Below are 22,929 nucleotides of genomic sequence, written 5' to 3'. Positions count from 1 at the left end.
GATGCCGCCCCTGGGGAGAAGCACGCCTGATGTGAAGGAAGTTTGAGAAACATGCGGCAAAATGTGTTGCTACATCAAGCTCATTTCAAGAATCCTTGGCTGAAATGATGTGTCTAGGAGGTGTCAAGTGGAAAGAAAGGTGAGATGAGGGAGCAAAAGGAAGATAAACACTTCAAGAGTTTCATTGAGGTACAAGCCGAGAAGGCAGTGATTGAGAAGGAGAAGCTCATGATCGAAATAGAAAAAGGCCTCAACCGACATGTTGAGAGCGACAATGAATGTGAAGGAGGTGATCTCAAGTTGTTCACCGAGGAGGCCAATGTAATGTTGGTCCACAAATTATCATGGACGACATGAGGAAGGCTTGTGATATGAATAAGTTTATGCCAAAAAAAATTCTCGCACTGATTGAGCACTCAATGTCCGATTTGTTTTTATGTATCATTTATGATCATGCTGGTACCGGATTGATGAACGACACGATTAATTTGAGTCTAAACATGTACTATGACATGCATTTCTTTAACGATATGCTCATGGTTTTGTGCTGAACTTGTTAAATATGAACATAAGCCGATTGAGAAAATGATGTCCAGGCAACCCAAATGACACATTGTTCCCGAAATCGGACATGTAGGTGACAATACATTGCTGAATTTATGTACACAAAAACATAAATCTTACTCCTTTTTCACATACAAATAAATTCCTCAAAAAATAGGAAGAATATCTGAAAAAATACACTTTTTTTTTGGAACAAATAACAACTTTCGGAAAAAAAATATGTACTAGTACTATCACACAAAATTAGCTGAAGATATTCTAACGGGTGCATACTCTGCGCTTCTGCAGTAAGTGATGTCACTCCTGCTTTCCTCTGATCTTGTTGAGATGCATAAAGTCAAAGGCCACCACGACGCTCCCGTCCATCCTCTTGACGATGAACCTCTCCACCAGCACCGACCGGCCGGCCACCGTCCCGGCCTCCTCCTCCTCGTCGACCCACCCGCCCCTGTACTCCTCCCACCTCATCCTCTCCCACACGCTGGCGCACACACCCACGCTCTGCCCGGCCGCTGCCCTGAACCACACGTAGCCGTCGCCGTGCCGCTCGGCGCCGCTCGACACCACCTGCCTCGCCTCCAGGCTCCCGCCAAAGAGCACCCTCGTGCTGTGCAGATTCGAGCCGACGTGGATCTGCTCCCAGTGCTGCTCTAGCGCCACCTCGTAGAAGGGGCCGCGGTCCATCTGCTCCGACGGGGACACGCCGTCTTCTTTGACGAGATAGAACGGGCAGTACCATTTCCCGATAGCCGTTGACATCGCCGTCGGTAGGCTCGCGTCGGCGAGCTGGCGCGACCGGAGCGCCGCGTTGATGCCCGGCGCGTCGCCGAGGTCGAAGTGGTTCTTGGTCTTGGTGGCGTACACGCGCCAGTACTTCTTGCGGTAGAGGAAGTGCGGGAAGCCGTCGGCGGCCACGGCCTTCGCCGTGAACCTCCCCCGACGGCGCTGAATGATCTCGATCTGCTGGTAGACGTCGGCCGGGTCGAACGGGCGCGGCTTCACGTCGCTGATGCAGCGGCAGAAGCAGCACGGGGTCATGTCCTCCTCGCTCGAGCACGTCCTGACAAGCCCCTTGCGCTTCCCCGTGGCGACGACGGCGTAGTAGCGGTTGGAGGCGAGGGGCGCGTCGGGGATGGGAACGAAGACGACGGAGTCAGTGTAGGTTCTGCTGCTCTGCCCGTGGTGCTCCGTATAGCGGAGCGTGAGGACGCGGTCCTGCGGGAACGGGAGGTCCCGCACGCGCGTCCCGCCGCAGTGCCCCCAGCAGCACGTCTCGTCGTCGTCCCCGTCCTCGTCGCCCTTCACCACGAGGTAGCCTGAGTTCCGGCCCTCCGGCGGCGGTCGGGATGCTGCCTCCGGTTGGCTCTTGAAGAGGGACAGCGACTTGGTCTCGTACATTGCAGCCTTGCTTTCCTTTGCTTCCTTCTTCTGTGTATGTCTTCCAGGTGCACTTGCGTTGATAACAATGAGCAGTGTATATATACTGCAGTACGGTGCCAGTATTATATGGAAATCAATCTTGACTTCTTTTTTGCCAGTATTATATGGAAATCGATCTTGACTGATCGTGAAGAAAATATGTTCTGATCTTATCACGCTGATTAGTAAAATCACAGGAAGAAAGTTCGCATGAATTGTCCAGTGACCCAAGAAAACGCGTCTTTGGTGGGACTAGTCGCAGCTAGTTGACGACATATTCTCTGTATCCACGAAATCCAGTGAAACTTTTTAAATTTAATACTACCTCCGAATATCTTAAATTTTTCAAAATATACGTGTATCTAAACGTGTTATAGCGTGTACATAAATGTAAATTTAGACAAAGCTGAGACATGCTTTTGTGAAAGGAGGGAGTAACTAACCTAATAACAATAAGTATTAACATACTACCTTTATGCCAAATATAATGTGTATTAGGTTTTTTCAAATACAAACAGTGTAAATTTTAACAAAGTTTATATGAAAAATATAAACATCTAAGATATCAAACAAATACCACTAAAAATATCATGAAGTATATTTTATTATATCATACATATTGTATTGTAGATATAGATAATTTTCTCAATAAAGTTGATCAAAGTTCATGGGCGGAGCTCTCAACAGTCTATACCTGATGCATAGGCATGAGGGTCAAAGAATTTTTTTAGTCCAGCTTATGAGCTTAATAGGGCCTATGCATCAGGGTCACTAGTAGAAAACCTCTCATCCATCTAAGACTTTAATACCGGTTTCCTTACGAACCGGTATTAAAGGTGGCATTTGTACCGGTTCGGACGCTCAGGCATTCGTACCGGTTGCTTTCGTACCGGTTCGTGTTAGGAACCGGTACGAAAGGTCTTCGGCCAGAATAGCAGGTGAGGGTGGGGCCAAGGTTGGACCTTTGGTACCGGTTTGTGTTAGCAACCGGTACTAAAGGGTGCCTCATATGCTCACTGCCCCTCCCCCGCCCCGATCCATTCTCATTTTTTCATCTCTCTCACATTTCTAAAACTTTTGCACCTCTCACACTCCAACAAATTTTCATTTTTTCTCCACCATTTTAACAAGATTAACGACCTCCATCTATCCAAGGGTTAGCAATATCATCCTTTCTTCCTGCGTTCCTAATTTAGCTCATTTCTTTGGTAGTTTAACTCGTACTATTTTTCTAGTGCTAGCAAGGTGTTTGATGAAATGCCTAAGTTAGGGATTTTACTTTTTTATAATCAATTTGAGCTGAAATTATGGTATATTTTGTAGGTTTTAATTAGTATCATCCCAGTCCTCACCGCCGTCGATCGCCAGCGTCGTCCCCTAGCCGGCACCGTACAACCTCGGTGAGCCTCTTCTTTTTTATAAAAAAACTTAGTTTTATGTGATGAACTTGAATATTAATTAAGTTGGTCACTCATATATCCACGATGTTGTGTACTTAATGATTTTTTATATACATATAAAATGCAGATGAGTCGACAATGGATGTACGGTGACCGGTGCCATCCCGAGTTCATTAATGGCATGCATTATTTTCTCAACGTGGCTGAGGCAAACAGGCGGTCGAATGGTTTCATGTATTGTCCATGTAGTTCCTGTAAGAATATGAAGGATTACTCTACCTCGAAGACCCTTCACGTCCACCTGCTGGAGAACGGTTTCATGCCCAGCTATAATTGTTGGACCAAGCACGGAGAAAGAGGGGTTATATTGGAAGACAACGAAGAAGAAGAGGATAGTGACAACTATCCCTTATTCACTGAAGACGGTGATAGTAGAATGGGGGAAGACGAAGCTGAAGAAGAGCCCATTTTCGATGAGCCGATTTTTGATGACCCGGATGACGATTTGGGTCGGGCCATTCTTGATGCGAAGATGAGCTGCGGAAATGAAAAGGAGAGGTTGAAGTTGGAGAAAATGTTAGAGGATCACAACAAACTGTTGTACCCAAATTGCGAAAATGGTCGGAAAAAGCTGGGTACCACGTCTGGAATTGCTTGCGAGTGGAAGGCAGAGAATGGTACTTCGACAAGGGATTTGAAAAGTTGCTGAAAATAATAAAGAAGATGCTTCCGGGGAGAACGTGTTGCCCTCTAGCACGTACGAAGCAAAGAAGGTTGTCTGCCCTCTAGGATTAGAGGTGCGGAAGATACATGCATGCATCAATGATCGCATCCTCTACCGCGGGGAGTACGAGAATTTGAATGCATGCCCGATATGTAGTGCATTGAGGTATAAGATCAAGCGAGATGACCCTGGCGATGTTGAGGGCGAGTCCACCCCCAGGAAGAGGGTTCCTGCGAAGGTGATGTGGTATGCTCCTATAATACCACGGTTGAAACGTTTGTTCCGGAACAAAGAGCATGCCAAGTTGTTGCGATGGCACAAAGAGGACCGTAAGAAAGATGTGATGCTTTGAGACACCCGCGACGGGTCGCGGTGGAGAAAAATCGACAGAGAGTTCAAGTCATTTTCAGATGACGCAAGGAACTTAAGATTTGGTCTAAGTACGGATGGCTTTAATCCTTTCGGGGAGCGAGCTCCAGCCATAGCACATGGCCGAGTGACTCTATGTATCTATAACCTTCCTCCTTGGTTGTGCATGAAGCGGAAGTTCATTATGATGCCGGTGCTCATCCAGGGCCCGAAGCAACCCGGCAACGACATTGATGTGTACCGAGGCCATTGGTTGAAGAACTTTTAGAGTTGTGGCGTGACGAAGGTGTACCTGTGTGGGATGAGCACGAACAAAAGGAATTTAACCTATGAGCGTTGTTATTTGTAACCATCAATGATTGGCCTGCTCTTGGTAACATTTCGGGGCGATCAAACAAGGGATACAATGCATGCACACACTGTTTAGGTGAGACTGACAGTAATTATTTGGGAAACAAGAATGTGTACCTGGGGCATCGTCGATTTCTTCCAAAACAACATCACGTAAGTCCTGAGTAGCATCAAGGTCCCGTCTGGCTTCTCGTCGAATATAAAGGGAATAATAAACATGTCAGAGAAAAAGTTTCAAAACCTAAAGTCTCATGACTGCCACGTGATTATGACACAATTACTTCCAGTTGCATTGAGGGGGCTTCTGCCGGAAAATGTTCGAGTACCCATTGTGAAGCTATGTGCGTTCCTCAATGCAATTTCTCAGAAGGTGATCGATCCACTTACTCTACAAAATTTACAGAAGGATGTGGTCCAATGTCTAGTCAGCTTCGAGTTGGTGTTCCCACCATCCTTCTTCAATATTATGACACATCTCCTAGTTCACCTGGTCGAAGAGATTGGCGTTCTCGGTCCTGTATTTCTACACAACATGTTCCCCTTTGAGAGATTCATGGGAGTCTTTAAAAAGTACGTTCATAACCGTGCTAGGCCAGAAGGAAGCATCTCCAAGGGCTATGGAACGAGAGGAGGTCATTGAGTTTTGTGTTGACTTTATTCCTGACCTTAAGCCGATCGGTGTTCCTGAATCGCGCTATGAGGGGAGACTGCGTGGAAAAGGCACGCTAGGAAAGAAATCAACAACGTGTATGGACGGACATTCTTTCAGTCAAGCACACTACACAGTTCTACATAATTCCATCTTGGTGGCTCCGTACAAAGAGGAACACAAGGATATCTTACGCTCTAAATACCCGGAGCAACGTGAAGATTGGATTTTTGGAGAACACATGAAGACTTTCGGCGGTTGGTTGCAAACACGTCTCATGAATGTCACCGATGACGAGCAGCTGTACTTGTTGGCCAAGCAACCATCTTTGACTATATCGACTTTTCAAGGGAACGAGATTAATGGGAACACATTTTACACGTTCGCCCAAGACAAAAAGAGCACCAACCAAAACAGTGGTGTCCGCTTTGATGCAGAAGATGGCAATGGGAACAAGGTCACATATTATGGGTACATAGAGGAGATATGGGAACTTGACTATGGACCTAATTTCAAGGTCTCTTTGTTCCGGTGCAAATGGTTCAACCTGAAAGACGGGGTACAGGTAGACCCGCGATGACGGAATGACTACAGTGGATTTCAAGAATCTAGGGTACGACACCGAACCATTCATCCTAGCCAGTGAAGTGGCTCAGGTTTTTTATGTGAAGGACATGTCTAGCAAACCGAAAAAAAAAGAAAAGAAAGGCAAGAGGACACATCATACGATGAGCCAAAGCGGCACATAGTTCTTTCAGGAAAAAGAAACATCGTGGGAGTAGAGGACAAGACAGACATGTCGAGAAGATTATAATAAGTTTGATGATATTCCACCCTTCAAGGTAAAAATTGACCCAAGCATCATCTTAAATAATGAAGATTGTCCATGGTTGCGTCGCGATCGGAAGAAAGGGAAACGGACGAAGAAAACTCGGAAGACTAGCTAGATATAGGGATCATAACTTGTGTATCTCAATATGGAAATCACTTTTGTGTAATGATGTTACTGTATGTAAGATATTAACAATGGAGATGGTTGGATTGTTTTACTAGTTAAGTAGCTTTCACGGGCTTGAAGGGAAATTTTTCCGAGGCGGAACTTCCGAATATGCCATATATTGGGCATGTGCACCAAGGGCATATTCGAGAAGTTCCGCCACGGGAGATTTCCCAACCCTTTCCCCAACATTGTTAGAGGAGATGGAGTCTTTCACGGGCTTGCGGGGAAATTTTTCGAGGCGGAACTTCCGAAGATCCCATAGGGCGTGTGCACCAAGGGCATCTTCGACAAGTTCCGCCACGGGAGATTTCCCAACCCTTTCCCCAACATTGTTAGAGGAGATGGAGTCTTTCACGGGCTTGCAGGGAAATTTTTCCGAGGCGGAACTTCCGAAGATGCCATAGGGCGTGTGCACCAAGGGCATCTTCGACAAGTTCCGCCATGGGAGATCTAGACTCATATCTGCAAACCTCATCATTCTCTCCCATGGCTTCCATCGTATCTCTAACCCCCCGGGAGGCGGAGGCGCTTTGCGCCTCGAACTACCCCTGCCCGCCGGGCTACCGCGTCCCGACCGGCTGGTTGCTAAGCGTCGGAGGCGTACCGGTCCCTCCGGTCCCTCTAGGTGTGGCGCGCGAGATGGCCATCACGAACCACTACTACTTCGAGCTCACGCCAGAGCAGCGGAGGAATCCCCAGTGGCATCCCGACTATAGCCCGACTTGGGAAAGCTTCTTCATCAATCGGCGTGAGAGGGCGCTTGCCAGGCACGAGGAGGGCGGTTTCGAACTTCAACGAGGCCTGGCGTCGGCTGTGGTGGCGCGACCGGACTCTCCAGGGCGTCATGGCCTACCGTGGCCCCCGCCTGCGCTACCCTCAGTCCCAGCCCACGCGTGCTCTCCCGCCGAGGTTCGACTACCGCGACCCCGATGCCAGCGACGATGATGACGGCGACTACGACGACTACAGTGGCGAGTATTATAGGGCTAGGCAGGAGTATGACTGAATGACTCCAACAGTAAAATGTGGCCATGTATCTTAATTTTCAGTTGAGCTATGTACTTTTAATTCGAGTTCAATCGTAATAAAATTTTATTCCCGCCCTTTCTTTCTCGCCTTTTTTCTCCCACGCGCGGCGTCGTGGCGGGAAAGTTTCCCGCGCGACGTCAGGGCGGGAAACTTTCCCGCGCGAACAGCGTCGTGGCGGGAGTAAAGAAAGAAATAGAAACAATAAATACAAAAGAAAATAAATAGAAAAGCAATAGAAAAAATAAATAGAAAAGAAACAGAAAAGAAAATAAATAGAAAAGAAATTGAAAAGAAAATAAAAAGAAAAGAAAATAAAAAAAGAAAAGAAACAGAAAAGAAAAGAAAAGAAAAGAAACAGCAAAGAAACAGAAAAAGAAACAGAAAAAGAAAAGAAAAGAAACAGAAAAGAAAAAGAAAAGAAAAGAAACAGCAAAGAAACAGCAAAAGAAAATAAAACAGAAAAAGAAAAAGAAAAAACAAAAAAAAACCTTTGGCACCGGTTGGTACCACCAACCGGTACGAAAGGCCTTTCGTACCGGTTGGTGGTACCAACCGGTACCAAAGGGGTTCTCCTCCTTCACACTTAGCCGCACGGGGAAAAATTTCCCAAATCAACACACTTGCCGCGCGCAGAAGCCTCTCGCCGTCGCCAGACCACGTCGCGCTGTCCGCCGTCGTCGCCACGCGCCACTCCCCCTCGCCATCGCCAGACCACGCCGTTGTCACCCGCCGCTCCCCCTCGCCTCGCCTCCCTCCCGCGCCTCCCGCGCCACAACGTCGGCGTCCCCTCCTCCGGCCGGCAGCGCCTCACGCGCCACAACGGCCGCCGCCAACCCGAGGTGAGCTCCTGATCCCTCGCCGCCCTCCCTCGCCTCGCCTCCCTCGCCGCCGCGCGCCTCGCCGGGAGGAGCCCGCGCGCGCGCGTCGACTGCCGGCAGGCGCCGCTGGCGCCCTCCCCTCACGCACGCGGGCAAGCCGTTCGACGAAATGCCTGGCCGCCGCGCGCCCTCGATCCCCTGCCTGGCCGCCGTGCTGCCTGGCCACCGCGCGCCCTCCCCTGCCTGGCCGCCGCGCGCCCTCCCCTCCCTGGCCGCCGCACGCTGCCAGGCCACCCCGCGCACGTCGCCCCTAAGCAGGCCGCCTCCAATCACGTCGCGCACGGGAGGCTGCCCTCGCGCTCGCTGCCCCCAAGCACGCTGCCCGGCCGCCGCACACGCTGCAGGTAGCCCCCAATCACGCCGCCTCGCACCGCCCCCCTCAGCAGGAGCCCAACAAGCTTAAATTTCTTTCAATTGGAAAGAATTTGTACATATTGGTAATTTTGTTGTTGATTGATAGGGCAAAATGCAGGTAACATGAGCAGTGTAGGGCATTTTCTCCTATACAGGCCGCCTAGATGGGAGGTCCTTCTTTGCAGAAATAGTCGCCTCGCTCCGTTGTTGTTGCCGTCTGTGAGCTTGCGAGAGGAGGAGCGCCGAGTGTTAGGGTTAGGGTCGAGAAAAAGAGAGAAGAGCGAGACGAGTAGCGCCGAGTGTTAGGGTTAGGGTTATTGCTTTCTTCATTTCAATTGTTATACAATTGCTTTCTTAATTTTGTAGTGACATTGAGGTATGGAGGACGGCACCTTCGTCCGAGATGATGAGGGGGAAGAAGCGGTGCAGAAATTGATCTATGAGAGTGCCCGTGGTCCGGAACCCGACGATGGAGATGACAACGAGTTCCAAGACTTTCTGAATGATTTTTTGCGAGGGACTTGAGTCTGAACAAGTTAGAAAAGACAACGAAGTGTCCATCACAAACTCCGGCGAGGTGTATATCTATGTATCAATTAGTCTGTGTTCATCCCTAGATGCATTCATTTATTTGTATTGCACTTATTAACGAATAATTTTTTCTTTTAGCCTTCCGGATCATCGAGCAAGTCCGTTAGATCAAAACGAGGCCCGACGCGGGTGCTAAAGGGCGAGGGCAGGTTAGCCCTCACGGCATTCAAGGCTAATGGTGAACCGGAGCATCCGAAAGAGCACCGCCGCAAATTTACAAGTCAATCCGGAGTTCTTGTTAGGGACCATGTACCGATCAGCATTCAAGAGTGGCATAAGCCGAAGAACGCGGAGAGTGGTGCTAGTTATGTCAACGACACGCTGAAACAATTTCTTTGGGACACGCTACTGACAATGTTCAGCCTACCGGAAGACATGACGGAAGGCCAGAAGGATAAAGTCAAGGAATGGACATGGAAGAAGATGGCCATACAATTCAGACCTGGAAGAAAAATTTATGGGACAAATATAAGGAAGAAGATCCAGTATTCGATGATAAAAGATCCAGTAATCTAGTGAAGATAAAAGATCACTGGCCCGCATTTAAGAGGTATAAGCAATCGTCTACTTTTGTGTCCCGATCGAAGATAAATACCGAAAATGCTTCAAAGAAGAAACTTCCGCATCATTTGGGGTCGGTGGCTACAAGAGTGCCATTCCGAAGTGGACAGAGTTTGAAAATAAACCGATGAATGCAGGAATCACTCCACGGACATGGGACCGGCCCGAACGGTCCAAGTTCGGTTGTTCGCTCATGGGGCAGGGTTGGACCCAAAGACAGGGCTGATCGTTGCGAAGGGAAAATGGAAGGAAAAAATTGAGTCAATTGTACCGAAGCTTGTAGATGCAATTAATAAGGTCGAAAGGGAGAGTACATTCCCGATCGAGAGAATGACGAGCCGACACTCGCTCTGGGGAACCCTGAACACGTTGGACGGGTACGAGCTCGCCCAGGTCTCACCATGAAGGAAGCGTGGCCGGACAGCGCTGACACTTATAGAAGCCGTTCGCGAAAGAAGAAGAAGGACGCCGACATTGTAACAGAATTGTTAACTAGGGTGGAGGCTCTTGAGAGAAATCAGAGGGCACCTGATCAGCCGCTGTTTCTACAGGATCCACATGGCGATGCTGCCCCATCTCGGCGAAGAAGCGGTGTCGGTTCCTCGCATCTTGACGGGTGTGGAGGAAGCTACCCCGTGGATTATGTCACGGAGAAGACAGATTGCGAGCTACATATGTTATTCGGGACCGCGTCCGTTAAGGTGGCGGTCGGCTATGTGTACCCAAGTGAAGATGGAGCAATGCACCATCATATGCCCATTCCACCTGGCTGTGTTCGTGTCGGGGTGGATGAAGTTGTTCCGGGTTTTGAAACAGTGGAGCTTGATATTCCTAGAGGTGAAGATGAGAGGACACCGGCCGATGTCAAGCACGGTTTCGCCCTATGGCCGAAGAAGTACGTCGTCCTTTTGCAAAGGCCACCGACTCCTACACATGAGCAGCAAATGCCATCGACTCCTCCCGGTGGCAGTCCCGGTGGCGATCCTCGTGAGCAGACAAAGTCCACACCTACCCGAGAGGGACCCCGGTGTGAGTCCACCACCTCGATATCCTCCGCGTAAGACCGCGTCCGGTTAAGCGGAACGGTACGCCGCCTAGGAAGAAAGCTAGAAAGGAGAAAGCACTCGCCGCCCATTGAGAAGTTACCTTGGGAAAAAACTCCCGAGGAAAACCGGGAAGCCGTTCGAGGCCGAGGTGAAAAAAATTTTGCACCGAAAGTGCCAGAGATACCTTTCGAGAAGACACTAGATCCGGCGAAAGTTGTGCGTACCGTTGAGAATCTATATGACCTTGTACCATCGCCGCCATCTGACTATAGGCGTTCTATTGAAAGGTCGTATGACAAGATGATCGAGGCGACAAAACCCGTTCAATCGGGTATCAGGGAGATAAAAGGGATACACCAAGTCTACCAGCTCGGACAACAACCCGTTCAATCGGTCGACCCTCTCAAGGTGTTTGACGGGAAGCCCGTTGAAAGTTCTCGACAAGACACAACCGATTACGCCTTCGCTGAACGAGCATATCAATTTGTTCAAGGGAAAGATTTCGTCGAGAATCTCAGGAAGCTACCAACACGTATGCGTAACTTGCATTCGTGGTACCTTAATGCCTCAAAGGAAGGGATCGAGACTATCATGGTGCGAGTTAGTGAAGAGCACTACTTCCAGGAATACTGTGTGAACGTTGACTTCAACAAGCTTTTCCAGTTATACAATCTCCGGGCTCTCGACAAATCTATCATCGGTTCCTATTGTACGTAAGTGATTTATTTAATTTGAGAAGTCTTTAGCTCAGCTCGTTCATTGTCTCGCAGATTATAATCCTTTGTGCGCTATATTATGCAGATCGAAGATGCTCGAATGCAAAAGGGACGAAATCACGAACATTGGGTTTATTGACCCGCACACAATGCATGTTAAAACCATAGAAGATCCCGTCTATAACAAGGATACACCGGAGACTTTGCTAAGGTTTTTGAAGCGACAACATGACAAAAGGCTAATAATTTGGCCTTACAACTTCAAGTGAGTCTTACTGTCTTATAACACATTATATTTTGCTCACCTTATGTCAAAATTTTAACTAATGACTTATATATATGACACTACATATTTAAACGTGCGTATATTTCACTTTATTCTTCTCGTCATCAATATGCAAATTGGAGAAGTTGAAGTCTTTGACTCACTAAGCAAAAAACCGGAACTATACTTGTCTTGTTATTTAATGCTCAAAAGGTAATTTTAATTCTTATCGGTTTGTTTCGTTAATTTCCTGCTATGAACTAATTGATAACTCTTTTATGCATTTTCTTTTGTCGGGCAGCGTGTGGGAAACTTTCATCAAGGAAGATAAGTCCCATGAATGGCCACCGAAGCTGCGATGGAAGGCGAAAGTAAGTAGTACTACCTAGGTCCACACACCTTTAATTATCATACTTGACTATTGTTTGATTGAATTATATTCTTGTAAAGAAATGCCCGCAACAACCACAAGGGACTGATCTCTGTGGATTCTACATTTGCGAGAACATCCACAGAATTGTCAGCGAGAGAATGAATAATGAAAGAAATAAAGAGGTACGAAAACAGTATTCACAAATTTGTTTTCTTATCATAAGTTGTGCTGAGTTTCAATAATAGTTGTTTCATTGTGGTTTGAATATATATATACACACACACACACATAGCTCATGTATTCATTTGTATCTTATTTTTTTATAGTTGTGTTATCACCAGATTTTAGACAAATCCAGAGGTGGGCCGGGCTTGGAAGATTACATGTGGAAGATTTCTGAAGCGGCCTGGCACGAAGGGTTTTGGGCTGAATTGCCCGTGTATCTTTATTTAGTAGTTTACCCTTTTAGATAAGGGTTAGAGTTTGTATCGTGCACGAGGATGTTCCCACGTTAGAAAGTCCCCTGGACTATAAATATGTATCTAGGGTTTATGGAATAAACAACAACTCACGTTCAACCCCAAAACAAACCAATCTCGGCGCATCGCCAACTCCTTCGTCTCGAGGGTTTCTATCGGGTAGCGACATGCTGCCTAGATCGCATCTTGCGATCTAGGCAGCACAAGCCCACGTTGTTCATGCGTTGCTCGTATCGAAGCGCTTTTGATGGCGAGCAACGTAGTTATCATTAGATGTGTTAGGGTTAGCATTGTTCTTCGTTTAAGCATGCTTACGTAGTGCAACCCTTGCATATCTAGCCGCCCTCACGCCTGTCTCGGGTGTGGGGGCGGCACCCGCTTGATCATTATTTAGTAGATCTGATCCGTTACGATTGCTCCTTGTTCTACAAGGATTAGTTTAATATCTGCAATAGTTAGGCCTTACAAAGGGGGAGGATCCGGTGGCACGTAGGGTGGCGTTCGCAAGTCCTAAACGGGATGTTCCTAGGATCAACTTCATGTTGGTTTTTGGCCTTGTTTAGGATCGGCTTACGAGCACCGTGCGTGGCCGCAAGGCCCAACCCGGAGTAGGATGATCCGATTATGCGGTGAAAACCCTAAATCGTCGTAGATCTCATTAGCTCTATCTTGATCAAGCGGGACCACCAAGTATTCGTGCACCCCGCACGGATCATGGGTGGATCGGCTCTTTGAGCCGATTCACGGGATAACCCGAGAGCCGATCGAGGCTCGTATTTAACGTTTACATGTATGCCCTGCAGAAACTAAGCGAGGCATCCTCATCACCTTCCCGACCGGGTATAGGTCGGGTGGCACGCCCTTGCACTTCGCAACGCCGCGTGTGACCGAGAAGAGCATTGCGGGCCGTCGCGGAGGGGTCTCGGCCAGCCGCAGCTCTAGGCTCTTCCCGGCTCTACGGTGTTGACAAGGCCGCTGCCCGCCGGTGGGTTTTGGCGGTCAACACATTCACGGCACGCCCGGTGGGACTATCGTCTACATCAACCACATCGCCATCTACATCCGAGATGGCGGACGGCACGCCCGATCACCTACGGGGATCCGCCCGACGACCTCAAGAAGCAATACAACGAGATCAAGGCTACCCTCGAAGCCGACCTCATCGGCTCTTTTCGGAGAACCCGTTCCGGTGGCATCGGATGGAAGGGGTTCTCACCGCAAGGTGCGCTCGATGGGATAGACCTCTCTACCCCGTCGGAGGAACGCACCGGGGGTCAGCGGCGAGGAGATCAACTACCCGGTGGCTCACTCACTACACCGCCACTCCGAGAACTTGGTCAACGTGTTGGAGCGTGTCGCTCTGCGCGTGATCCGAGGAGATCATGAGCCACCGGTACTCGCCGTCGGGACCAGCTCTCGGGACTCATCAAGGAGAGTTGCCATTCCGAGTCCCGTCCACCGCTGCCATATGCGTTGGCAGCACTCTGCTGAAGTGCCGACTACACCGGCATTCCTCGTCTACGGGATTGGTGGCGACCCTAGTGACTACCGAGTTCTTAATGGAGGCGCCTAAGGAGATCCCTCAAGGATACGCGTGCATGTATGTGCCGGATTGTGGTGACCGGGCACTCACAAACCAGGCCACAACATCGGGGACTCCGGCGAAGGCGAGGAGGAAAGTCGGCGACGGAGCGGACGTGGCTAACTAAATACGCCACGCCGACGAAACTCCCGAGCCCGGCTCCTGCAGATGGCTCGGAGCTGGAAAAGCAAACATGGCAGGCCAAGTACGCCACCCCGGCGAATCTTCGAGTGCAACTCCTACGGCCAGCACGGCGGATCGGATCGGTACCATGCGAGAGACCGGTTCGGCATGATGCCGAAAAGAAGGGCGATCGGCTATTCCAAGCCGTACCACGACGATTACGAGATGATCCCGCTGCCACCTAAATATCGGCTCCCCGACTTCTCCAAATTCGGTGGATCGGATGGCTCCAGCTCCATCGAGCACATCGGCCGATATTTGGCGCAACTAGGACCGGCTTCAGTGTCGGATCAGCTACGCGTGAGGCTCTTTTCACAGTCCCTCACGGGATCGGCTTTTGGATGGTACACCTCTTTGCCGGCAAACTCCATCCGAGTCTTGGAAGCAATTGGAAGAACAGTTCCATATGCAATACCATTCAGAAGCTTCCGAGTCCGGCATTGCCGATCTAGCACAACTACGTCGAAGCGCGGGGAAACGGTGGCGAGTACATCCGGCGCTTCAGGAATCTTAGGAACCGATGTTATTCGGTTCGTATAAGCTGAAAAGGAAGCGATCGAGTTGGCGATAGCAGGCCTTGCAACACAGCTCAAGGACATGGCCTCCCAAGCAGATTATCCCTCGGCCGGCGCACATGGTTCGAAACTATCGAGCATATGAACAGCGCCACCCCGACTCGTACCAAGACAAGTTCAAGCGTGCGATAGTTATGGTCGATACGAGAGGAAGATGAAGTGCTCGCGGGAGGCCAAGAGATAGCGAGTGGCTGAGTGGACTCGGGGGGAACCCCGTGGCCCGCAAATGGGTAAAGCCACCGGGGCCGCCCGGGGATTTGATTTTGACGTGACCAAGACCGAACAAATCTTCGACCTCCTGCTCAAGGAGAAACGAGTTGACGATTCCCGAAGGTCTCAAGTTCCCCACGGCGAAGGAGCTAAACGGAAAGCCGTACTGCAAGTTCCACAACTCGCTTTCCCATGCCACCAACGACCGCCGGGTGTGGCGTCGGCACATCCAAGCGGCGATAGAGAAGGGGCGGCTAATTTTCAACCGAGTACGCCATGAAGGTCGACACCCAACCCTTCCCCGCCGTTAACATGGTGGAAATCACCTACCCCGAAGGTTGCCGGCCAGGTCCCTCGTTCAGCATCAACATGGTAGGACCTGGAAACCACTGCGGCAAAGATGGAGATGAGGGCAGTCTGCTCTCATAGCAAGGATACGAGAGGAGGCCGCTCCACGCGATCGGCTCCGTCATGATGGCAAGCGCTATGTCACAGAGGGAGAGGTGAAGAATATAAGATATCAGCGACCCCTCTCTGATCACCTCCTCAACAAATATGTGAGTCAGTGCGACCAACGCCGACGGTCCAATTATGATGATAGAGGAGACCGTCTGGCTAGGGAGGCCAGAAGATATCGTCGGCAGAATCGCGATGAGGAGGAGCACGAGCGTTGTGCCACGGAAGCATCAAGGGAGCAAGATAACAACGCCAGACACTGGGACTGCCCTTTCTTCAGACACTGCTGGGATTCAGGAATGAGCCGATTGCCCACAATCGGCAATTGCCCGAATGCAATCAGAAAAAGAAGGAGGCAGCCAATGTGTCTGTGTTCAAGCGCCTAGGGCCTCTCCCGCCACAAAGCAAACGCGCTGAGTCACCTCGTTGGGCAGATCTGGAAGATTCAGAAGACGAGGGAGAAGTGGAGGAAGATAGGTACCACCGGCCAAGGTGGTGCCCTGACGGACTCAGCCGTTCCCAAAAGCGCAGGGTTCAGCGATTGCGCGGCCTAGAGGAAGCCGAGAGGTTGTACCGCATACGCTAAGGAAGGCACGGCCTGATCCGGCTGCAAAGGTTCAGCGAACCCCGGATGAAGAGGGTCGTCCACGGAAAATGGAGTGGCGCCCTAAACGGAGGAAAGCCGATGATGAGACATCGGCTGGCACAAACATGGTACTCGTCTTGCCGACGGAGCGTAGCGCTCCACGACTCTACGGAGCACTCAAGGTGGACGACAGGCAAGCGCATCAAGTCGGAGGTCGGGTTGGTTTTATCCAGCTCGACCAAGTAGCAAGATCAAACCAATGAGCAAACCAGGAGAGGCTGATCCTTGTGATCGGCCCCAAAAAACTTATGAAGGGAACTTACAAAACCTTCAACGAGCAAGCAGCGTGGAGGCCGATTCTAGCAATCGGCCAAAATTATCCTCACCTACCATTCTGCCTGGGTTCAACATGTTATCCAACACGAGCCGATACCATCAATTCTCCTAACAGAATCGGCTCGGGGGGGCACCCAGGTAGATAAAATACGAGGATATGCAACGGAAGCCTCTCATCTGCTGTCGATGGGTATTGGAATATGGGGGCCGATGCACAGGTCGGCCGTAAAAACAAAAAGTGAAAATTCGAAAATTTTCGAGCATAGCCGATGCAGCAGGCATCGACTTAAGGATATAACAGCCGATGCATGGCCATCGACTCAAGGGAGATTTCTTCAAGAACAATGTCAGGAGCAGCATGGGCGTGCGGATCGGGTCAAGGATGGATTGCATCAGGTCCATCAAAGGAAAGGAGCCTATCTGGCCGGCAGGAACTGAAGAAACTCGGGGGGCAGCTCACCTTGAGGGCTCTCTGCTTTGGGAAGCCGATTTATGTTTAATCGGCTAGCTCGGCATAAGGAGCTCCCTCAGACATGATCGAGCCTAGGTCCATATAGCTCTGTTTTTGCCTCGGCTAAGACTCGGGGGGCAACAAGCCTGGAAGATGCCCTGTTTTTAAGAGCCGATTAGAGTCACCTCGGCTGCGGCTGCATCATGGTCGTCTCAGGGAGGAACTGGGAAGGAAAAGCTGTCGTCTAGTACAGGGCTTGGACTGTGCTGTTGCTGCAAGAAAAGGAAAGAAGTCCGACGCGTTGCTATCGGTCTTAGCATGACAAACGGAAGGAATGAAATTGGGGCGATTAAAAGATGAATGGAAAGAACAATTTCATTAATTCCAAGGAGCGGCTTTACAAGAAAGAGCCGATGGCTCTCAAAAGAGGGATCTGGTGCCTAGTGCACCTGCTACTACTAGTCCTATACTACTAGTCGTCGCTGTCCTCGTCATCGCCGCCGTCGACGTCGTCGGCGCTGCTCCCGGGGAGCTCCTCGTCGTCGCTGCCCCGGCCCTTGGCCGGAGCCTCTTCCTCCTCGTCATCATCATCATCCTCGCTGTCCGCCCGGGAGCGGAAGCGCTTGGTCGGCGGATACCCGATGGAGGAGGAGGAGTCATCCTCCTCCTCTTCCTCTTCGTCATCATCTTCGTCCTCGCTGTCCGCCCACATGCGGGGGCGCTTCTTCGGCGGGAGCTGGGCGGAAGGGAGGCCTTGGCCTTTGCTGCTTCTCCTTCTTTCTCCTCCTTGTCGGAGGAGAAGGGATTCACCTGCGGGGTGGAGGCTGTCCTCGTTCTTCTTCTTCGGCGAAGATTGGGGGAAGAGTTTTGAGAAGGAAGAGGAAGAGGAAGACATTGCTACCAGGAGGAGAGGGTTTTTTGGTGCCGATAGCTGGGATGGAATAGAGGATAGAGAGAGCTAACCAGTCGGCACGGTTAAATAATGAGAAATCTGGTGAAGGTTTAATGCCATTACAGCTTCCGAGGGATCGATGCTAAAGCTGTCAGAATTTTTGGAGAAGCTGAGAAGACAGGGCATAATGATGACGGATGCTGTAACGGTTCTGCTCTGCCACGACATGACCCTTCGAAGGGAAAGCATAATGATTTTGGAAATGTTATTTCCAAAACCGAGGGGAGCATGTGTTATCACCAGATTTTAGACAAATCCGGAGGTGGGCCGGGCTTGGAAGATTACATGTGGAAGATTTCTGAAGCGGCCTGGCACGAAGGGTTTTGGGCTGAATTGCCCGTGTATCTTTATTTAGTAGTTTACCCTTTTAGATAAGGGTTAGAGTTTGTATCGTGCACGAGGGGATGTTCCCACGTTAGAAAGTCCCCTGGACTATAAATATGTATCTAGGGTTTATGGAATAAACAACAACTCACGTTCAACCCCAAAACAAACCAATCTCGGCGCATCGCCAACTCCTTCGTCTCGAGGGTTTCTATCAGGTAAGCGACATGCTGCCTAGATCGCATCTTGCGATCTAGGCAGCACAAGCCCCACGTTGTTCATGCGTTGCTCGTATCGAAGCGCTTTTGATGGCGAGCAACGTAGTTATCATTAGATGTGTTAGGGTTAGCATTGTTCTTCGTTTAAGCATGCTTACGTAGTGCAACCCTTGCATATCTAGCCGCCCTCACGCCTGTCTCGGGTGTGGGGCGGCACCCCGCTTGATCATTATTTAGTAGATCTGATCCGTTACGATTGCTCCTTGTTCTACAAGGATTAGTTTAATATCTGCAATAGTTAGGCCTTACAAAGGGGGAGGATCCGGTGGCACGTAGGGTGGCGTTCGCAAGTCCTAAACGGGATGTTCCTAGGATCAACTTCATGTTGGTTTTTTGGCCTTGTTTAGGATCGGCTTACGAGCACCGTGCGTGGCCGCAAGGCCCAACCTGGAGTAGGATGATCCGATTATGCGGTGAAAACCCTAAATCGTCGTAGATCTCATTAGCTCTATCTTGATCAAGAAGGACCACCAAGTATTCGTGCACCCCGCACGGATCATGGGTGGATCGGCTCTTTGAGCCGATTCACGAGATAACCCGAGAGCCGATCGAGGCTCGTATTTAACGTTTACATGTATGCCCTGCGGAGAAACTAAGCGAGGCATCCTCATCACCTTCCCGACCGGGTATAGGTCGGGTGGCACGCCCTTGCACTTCGCAACGCCGCGTGTGACCAGAAGAGCATTGCGGGCCGTCGCTCGGAGGGGTCTCAGCCAGCCGCAGCTCTAGGCTCTTCCCGGCTCTACGGTGTTGACAAGGCCGCTGCCCGCCGGTGGGTTTTGGCAGTCAACAAGTTGTCAAGAAAGCGGAACAAGCTCTCAATCGATGACCGCTTCATAGCAATAGGCGAGGAATTGGCGGGATTCTTCCTTCGGGAAGTCATACCACCATTCGCAGAGTTCCACTATGAATGAAGATGTACATGTTCGCAGAGTTCCACTATGAATGAAGATGTACATGTTACATATATAGTTGAATCGAAGAGTACCACTATGCTACATGTAATAGACATATATAGAGTACGCCTCGGAGAGTACCACTATGCATGAAGATCGATCTTCATGCATACGCTTCTTAATTTGCGATCTTATGCAATTACATGTGTGTTATATTGTATGCACCAACTTGCTATGCATCATCTTGATCTTCATGTACTACCTAAACCCAAAGGCGTTTCTGGTGCATCGACGCGATATGAAACAAACCGCGATATCCCTAAACCCCTCCAAAACCCTAAAACTTCAATTCTCGCCGCGGCGAGAGATTCGAGCAAATTCCCTGCCGCGGGTGGGAACCTTTGGTACCGGTTCGTATTACCAACCGGTACCAAAGCTCCTTGGCCCCGAGCTCTCCTGGTGGCCCACGTGGAGGACCCTTTTATACCGGTTCGTAAGCAACCGGTACGAAAGGGGGGGGGCCTTTAGTGCCGGATGATTTATACCGGTTGAGCAACCGGTACGAATGCCCCTCTGGAACCGGTATAGATGAGCGTTTTTCTACCAGTGGGTAGACAAAGAAAGGTGCATCAGGGAGGCAATAATTCAAGCTAGCAAGGGTTCAAACGTTGAAAATTGTATACATATGCATCAGAGAGACCTTTGCTTCAGCTTCACCCCTGTCAAAGTTAACGCAGTTTGACTTTGATGAAAACCAGTTAAGGAGGGAATACTTATTGGTATATCATAAACTACTTTTTGAGACAAATCTAGTGATATTAATCTACTTATCATATATGTTGCCACATTTTCTTTCTATTTTTTAAATTTTAATCTAAAATGAAGTTAGAAGTTTATTGATGATCGGAAGGAGTGCTCCTTTGACGGTCGATCTGTGGGACGTAATAATTAACGCAAGGTAAAGTGTACGTTACTGTCACTGCTTCTTCTCTTAAGCTTCTTTCGTGAAGCTAGCTTCTACGGAAAGAGAAGCCACCGTTTTTCAGAGTATTGAAAGATAAGTTTTTTTCCATGGATTACCTTCATTTTTATTTTGACCACTGGCATCTTCGAGGTATTTCTTGTTCAGCGTATAGACAGCTTAACATGACTTGCCACGCTCACGGCACGATATGCACATGCAACATACATTTCCATGATCCGATCCCATGGGGCGGATCCAGAGCAAAATAAACCCGGTGTTATTGTATGAAGCACATAGATTTTTCACCTACAGCTGAGGGTATCATACACTGGAAATCTACAGAATTAGTTAACTGTAAAACTGAACCAGCTATGAGCCACCACAGTAATTTAGCAATGTTAGCCGTTCGATTAGACTTATAGACGGATAAGATTGGCTGATCGTCCCGCAACACAGCTTGGGCCTTTCTTCACCGTCTGGATCCGCACGAACTGAACGAGCCAATGTAAAGGGCTGCTACTCCGGGAAACGACCGCAGCTCCCTATAACTAATCGGGCCGAAAGTGTGAAACATGCGGCCCAGAGTCCATCGGGAGAGGTTGTCTCTTCCTGTTCCCATCGCCGCCAGCCGCCGTCCGCCGTCGCCGTTCACGTGGGTTGCGCCGCCAGTCGCCAGCACCTCCCTGCTGCTTCTTCCTTCCCTCGCCACCCTCTTGTACATCAAATAAAATGGAATTTACCTGGTGTCATGTGACACCTGCTAGTTTAATGTGGGTACGCCTGACGTTGGCTCTATCCTGCGCCTTAGAGCATCCCCACTCGTCTCCCCGAAGAGGCCCCCGAGCGACGTTTTTCTCATCCGGTCGGCGAATTTCGGCCCAGTCGCACCCCTGATTCCTTGTTTTTCTACGGATTTGGGCCTAAATCCATCCGGCGAGCCCATGCCATCCCCGGTCCCCGAGGCGCGCTCGGGGACTCCGGACGAAGCGAAAGCGAGCGAAACGCCGAGAAATCTCTCCCGCGCTTTCGCTTCGTCTTCGCCGCAGAGGTGGACCCGGCCGGTCAGCGGCAGACGCATCGTCTTCCGCGCGCAGTAAAGGCTGCCGCCGGTCAGCTCGCCGCGGACGTGTAGCATCCACGCGGCATTAAATCGCCGGCTCTAGCCCCGCCTAAATACCCCGCTCGCCGCGACGCGTCGCACCACTCTTCCTCTTCCTCTTCCCTCGACCCTCGACGCGATCCATGGCGTTCAACGACGAAGATGGTGCGGCCAGCAAACGGCTTTCCCCGCCGCTCGCTCCACGCGTGGGAGGGGCACCTCCTCCACCAGGCGGGGTACCCCTGCCCGCCGGACACGAGGCCTCCCGGCGGCGGGTGGCGGATAAGCGCGGGCGGCGTGCCAATCCCGCCGCCGCCCCAGGGGCGCGCCCTCGATGTCGCCGTCGAGGAGGTCCGACTAACATTGTCGGACCAGGATCGCGCCGAGCCACGCTACCACCCCGACAACTACACGGCGTGGAACTCCTACTTCCTTCGGCGCTAGGAGCAGGAGCTCGCCTCCTACGACGGTCCGCCGCCTCCGCCTCCGCGCAACAACACCACCGGACGCAAGCGATGGTGGAGCGTGCCGGGACGGACGCTCGAGGCCGTCCTCGAGCACATCGAGGGCGGAAACTTCCCCCTTCTGACGATGCCCCCGCTGTCGAGGGCATCGGCCAGCCGCCGCCGGGTAAACAGCTGGCAGCCACGGCGCATGGCTGCCAGTTCCTCGTCGTCAGGTTCGGCGTCGAGGTCGACGCCGATCTCCAGGTCGGTGCCATCATGGGCGCCGCTGAAAAAGGAGCCGTCTTCCCCGCCGAGCAACCGCGCGCGCGGCGGCGGCATCGTCATCCGTGAGCCCTCTACGACACAAGGACGGCTCCGCCCCAAGCGCGAACCCGACACCTCCGGCGAGCGGAAGCGCAAGCCGGCGAAGGTGAAGGTGGAGGAGGCCGAAAGCGCCGAGGACGCCGCCATCCTCGAGGCCGTCATGGTGAGGTCCCTCCAGGACCTCGTCCCCGCCGACAACGCCATGCGCCTGGTCGAGGGAGCAGTGGGAGAAGGAGGAGGCGGAGCGGCAGGCGAGGCTCCTCGACGACGTCGCTCGCTACCGCCGACCTGCGACTCCTCCGTCCGGCGTCCCCGTGCCCGTCATCGACCTCGAGGAGTCTAAGGACGAATGGTACAAGCCCTCGCCATCCCCGCCGCGCGACGGTGGCCGGTGGGGAGACCCCGGCCAGGGCACCAGCAGCCAGGCGCCACCTTCCGATGATGGCGGCGACGGCGACGACGACTACACGGTGTTCTACCGCCATTTCGAATTCGACCT

General features: G+C 50.9%; 1 protein-coding gene across 1 annotated transcript; it reads right to left on the bottom strand.

The window, feature by feature from the left end:
* Positions 1–577: 577 nt before the first annotated feature.
* Positions 578–1,989, bottom strand: LOC124698018. The gene has a single exon (XM_047230541.1). The coding sequence runs from the start codon at positions 1,960–1,962 to the stop codon at positions 862–864; it is 1,101 nt and encodes a 366-aa protein (XP_047086497.1). The 5' UTR covers positions 1,963–1,989; the 3' UTR covers positions 578–861.
* Positions 1,990–22,929: the final 20,940 nt, after the last annotated feature.

Source organism: Lolium rigidum, chromosome 3, assembly GCF_022539505.1.
Source record: "Lolium rigidum isolate FL_2022 chromosome 3, APGP_CSIRO_Lrig_0.1, whole genome shotgun sequence".
Lineage (NCBI taxonomy): Eukaryota > Viridiplantae > Streptophyta > Magnoliopsida > Poales > Poaceae > Lolium > Lolium rigidum.
Note: the sequence above shows the minus strand (reverse complement) of the source record. Positions and strands in the feature narration are given on the sequence as shown.

What these genes read in the sequence shown, in the direction of transcription:
- LOC124698018 (XM_047230541.1), bottom strand. Translation starts at nt 1,962, where the DNA reads ATGTACGAGACCAAGTCGCTGTCCCTCTTCAAGAGCCAACCGGAGGCA.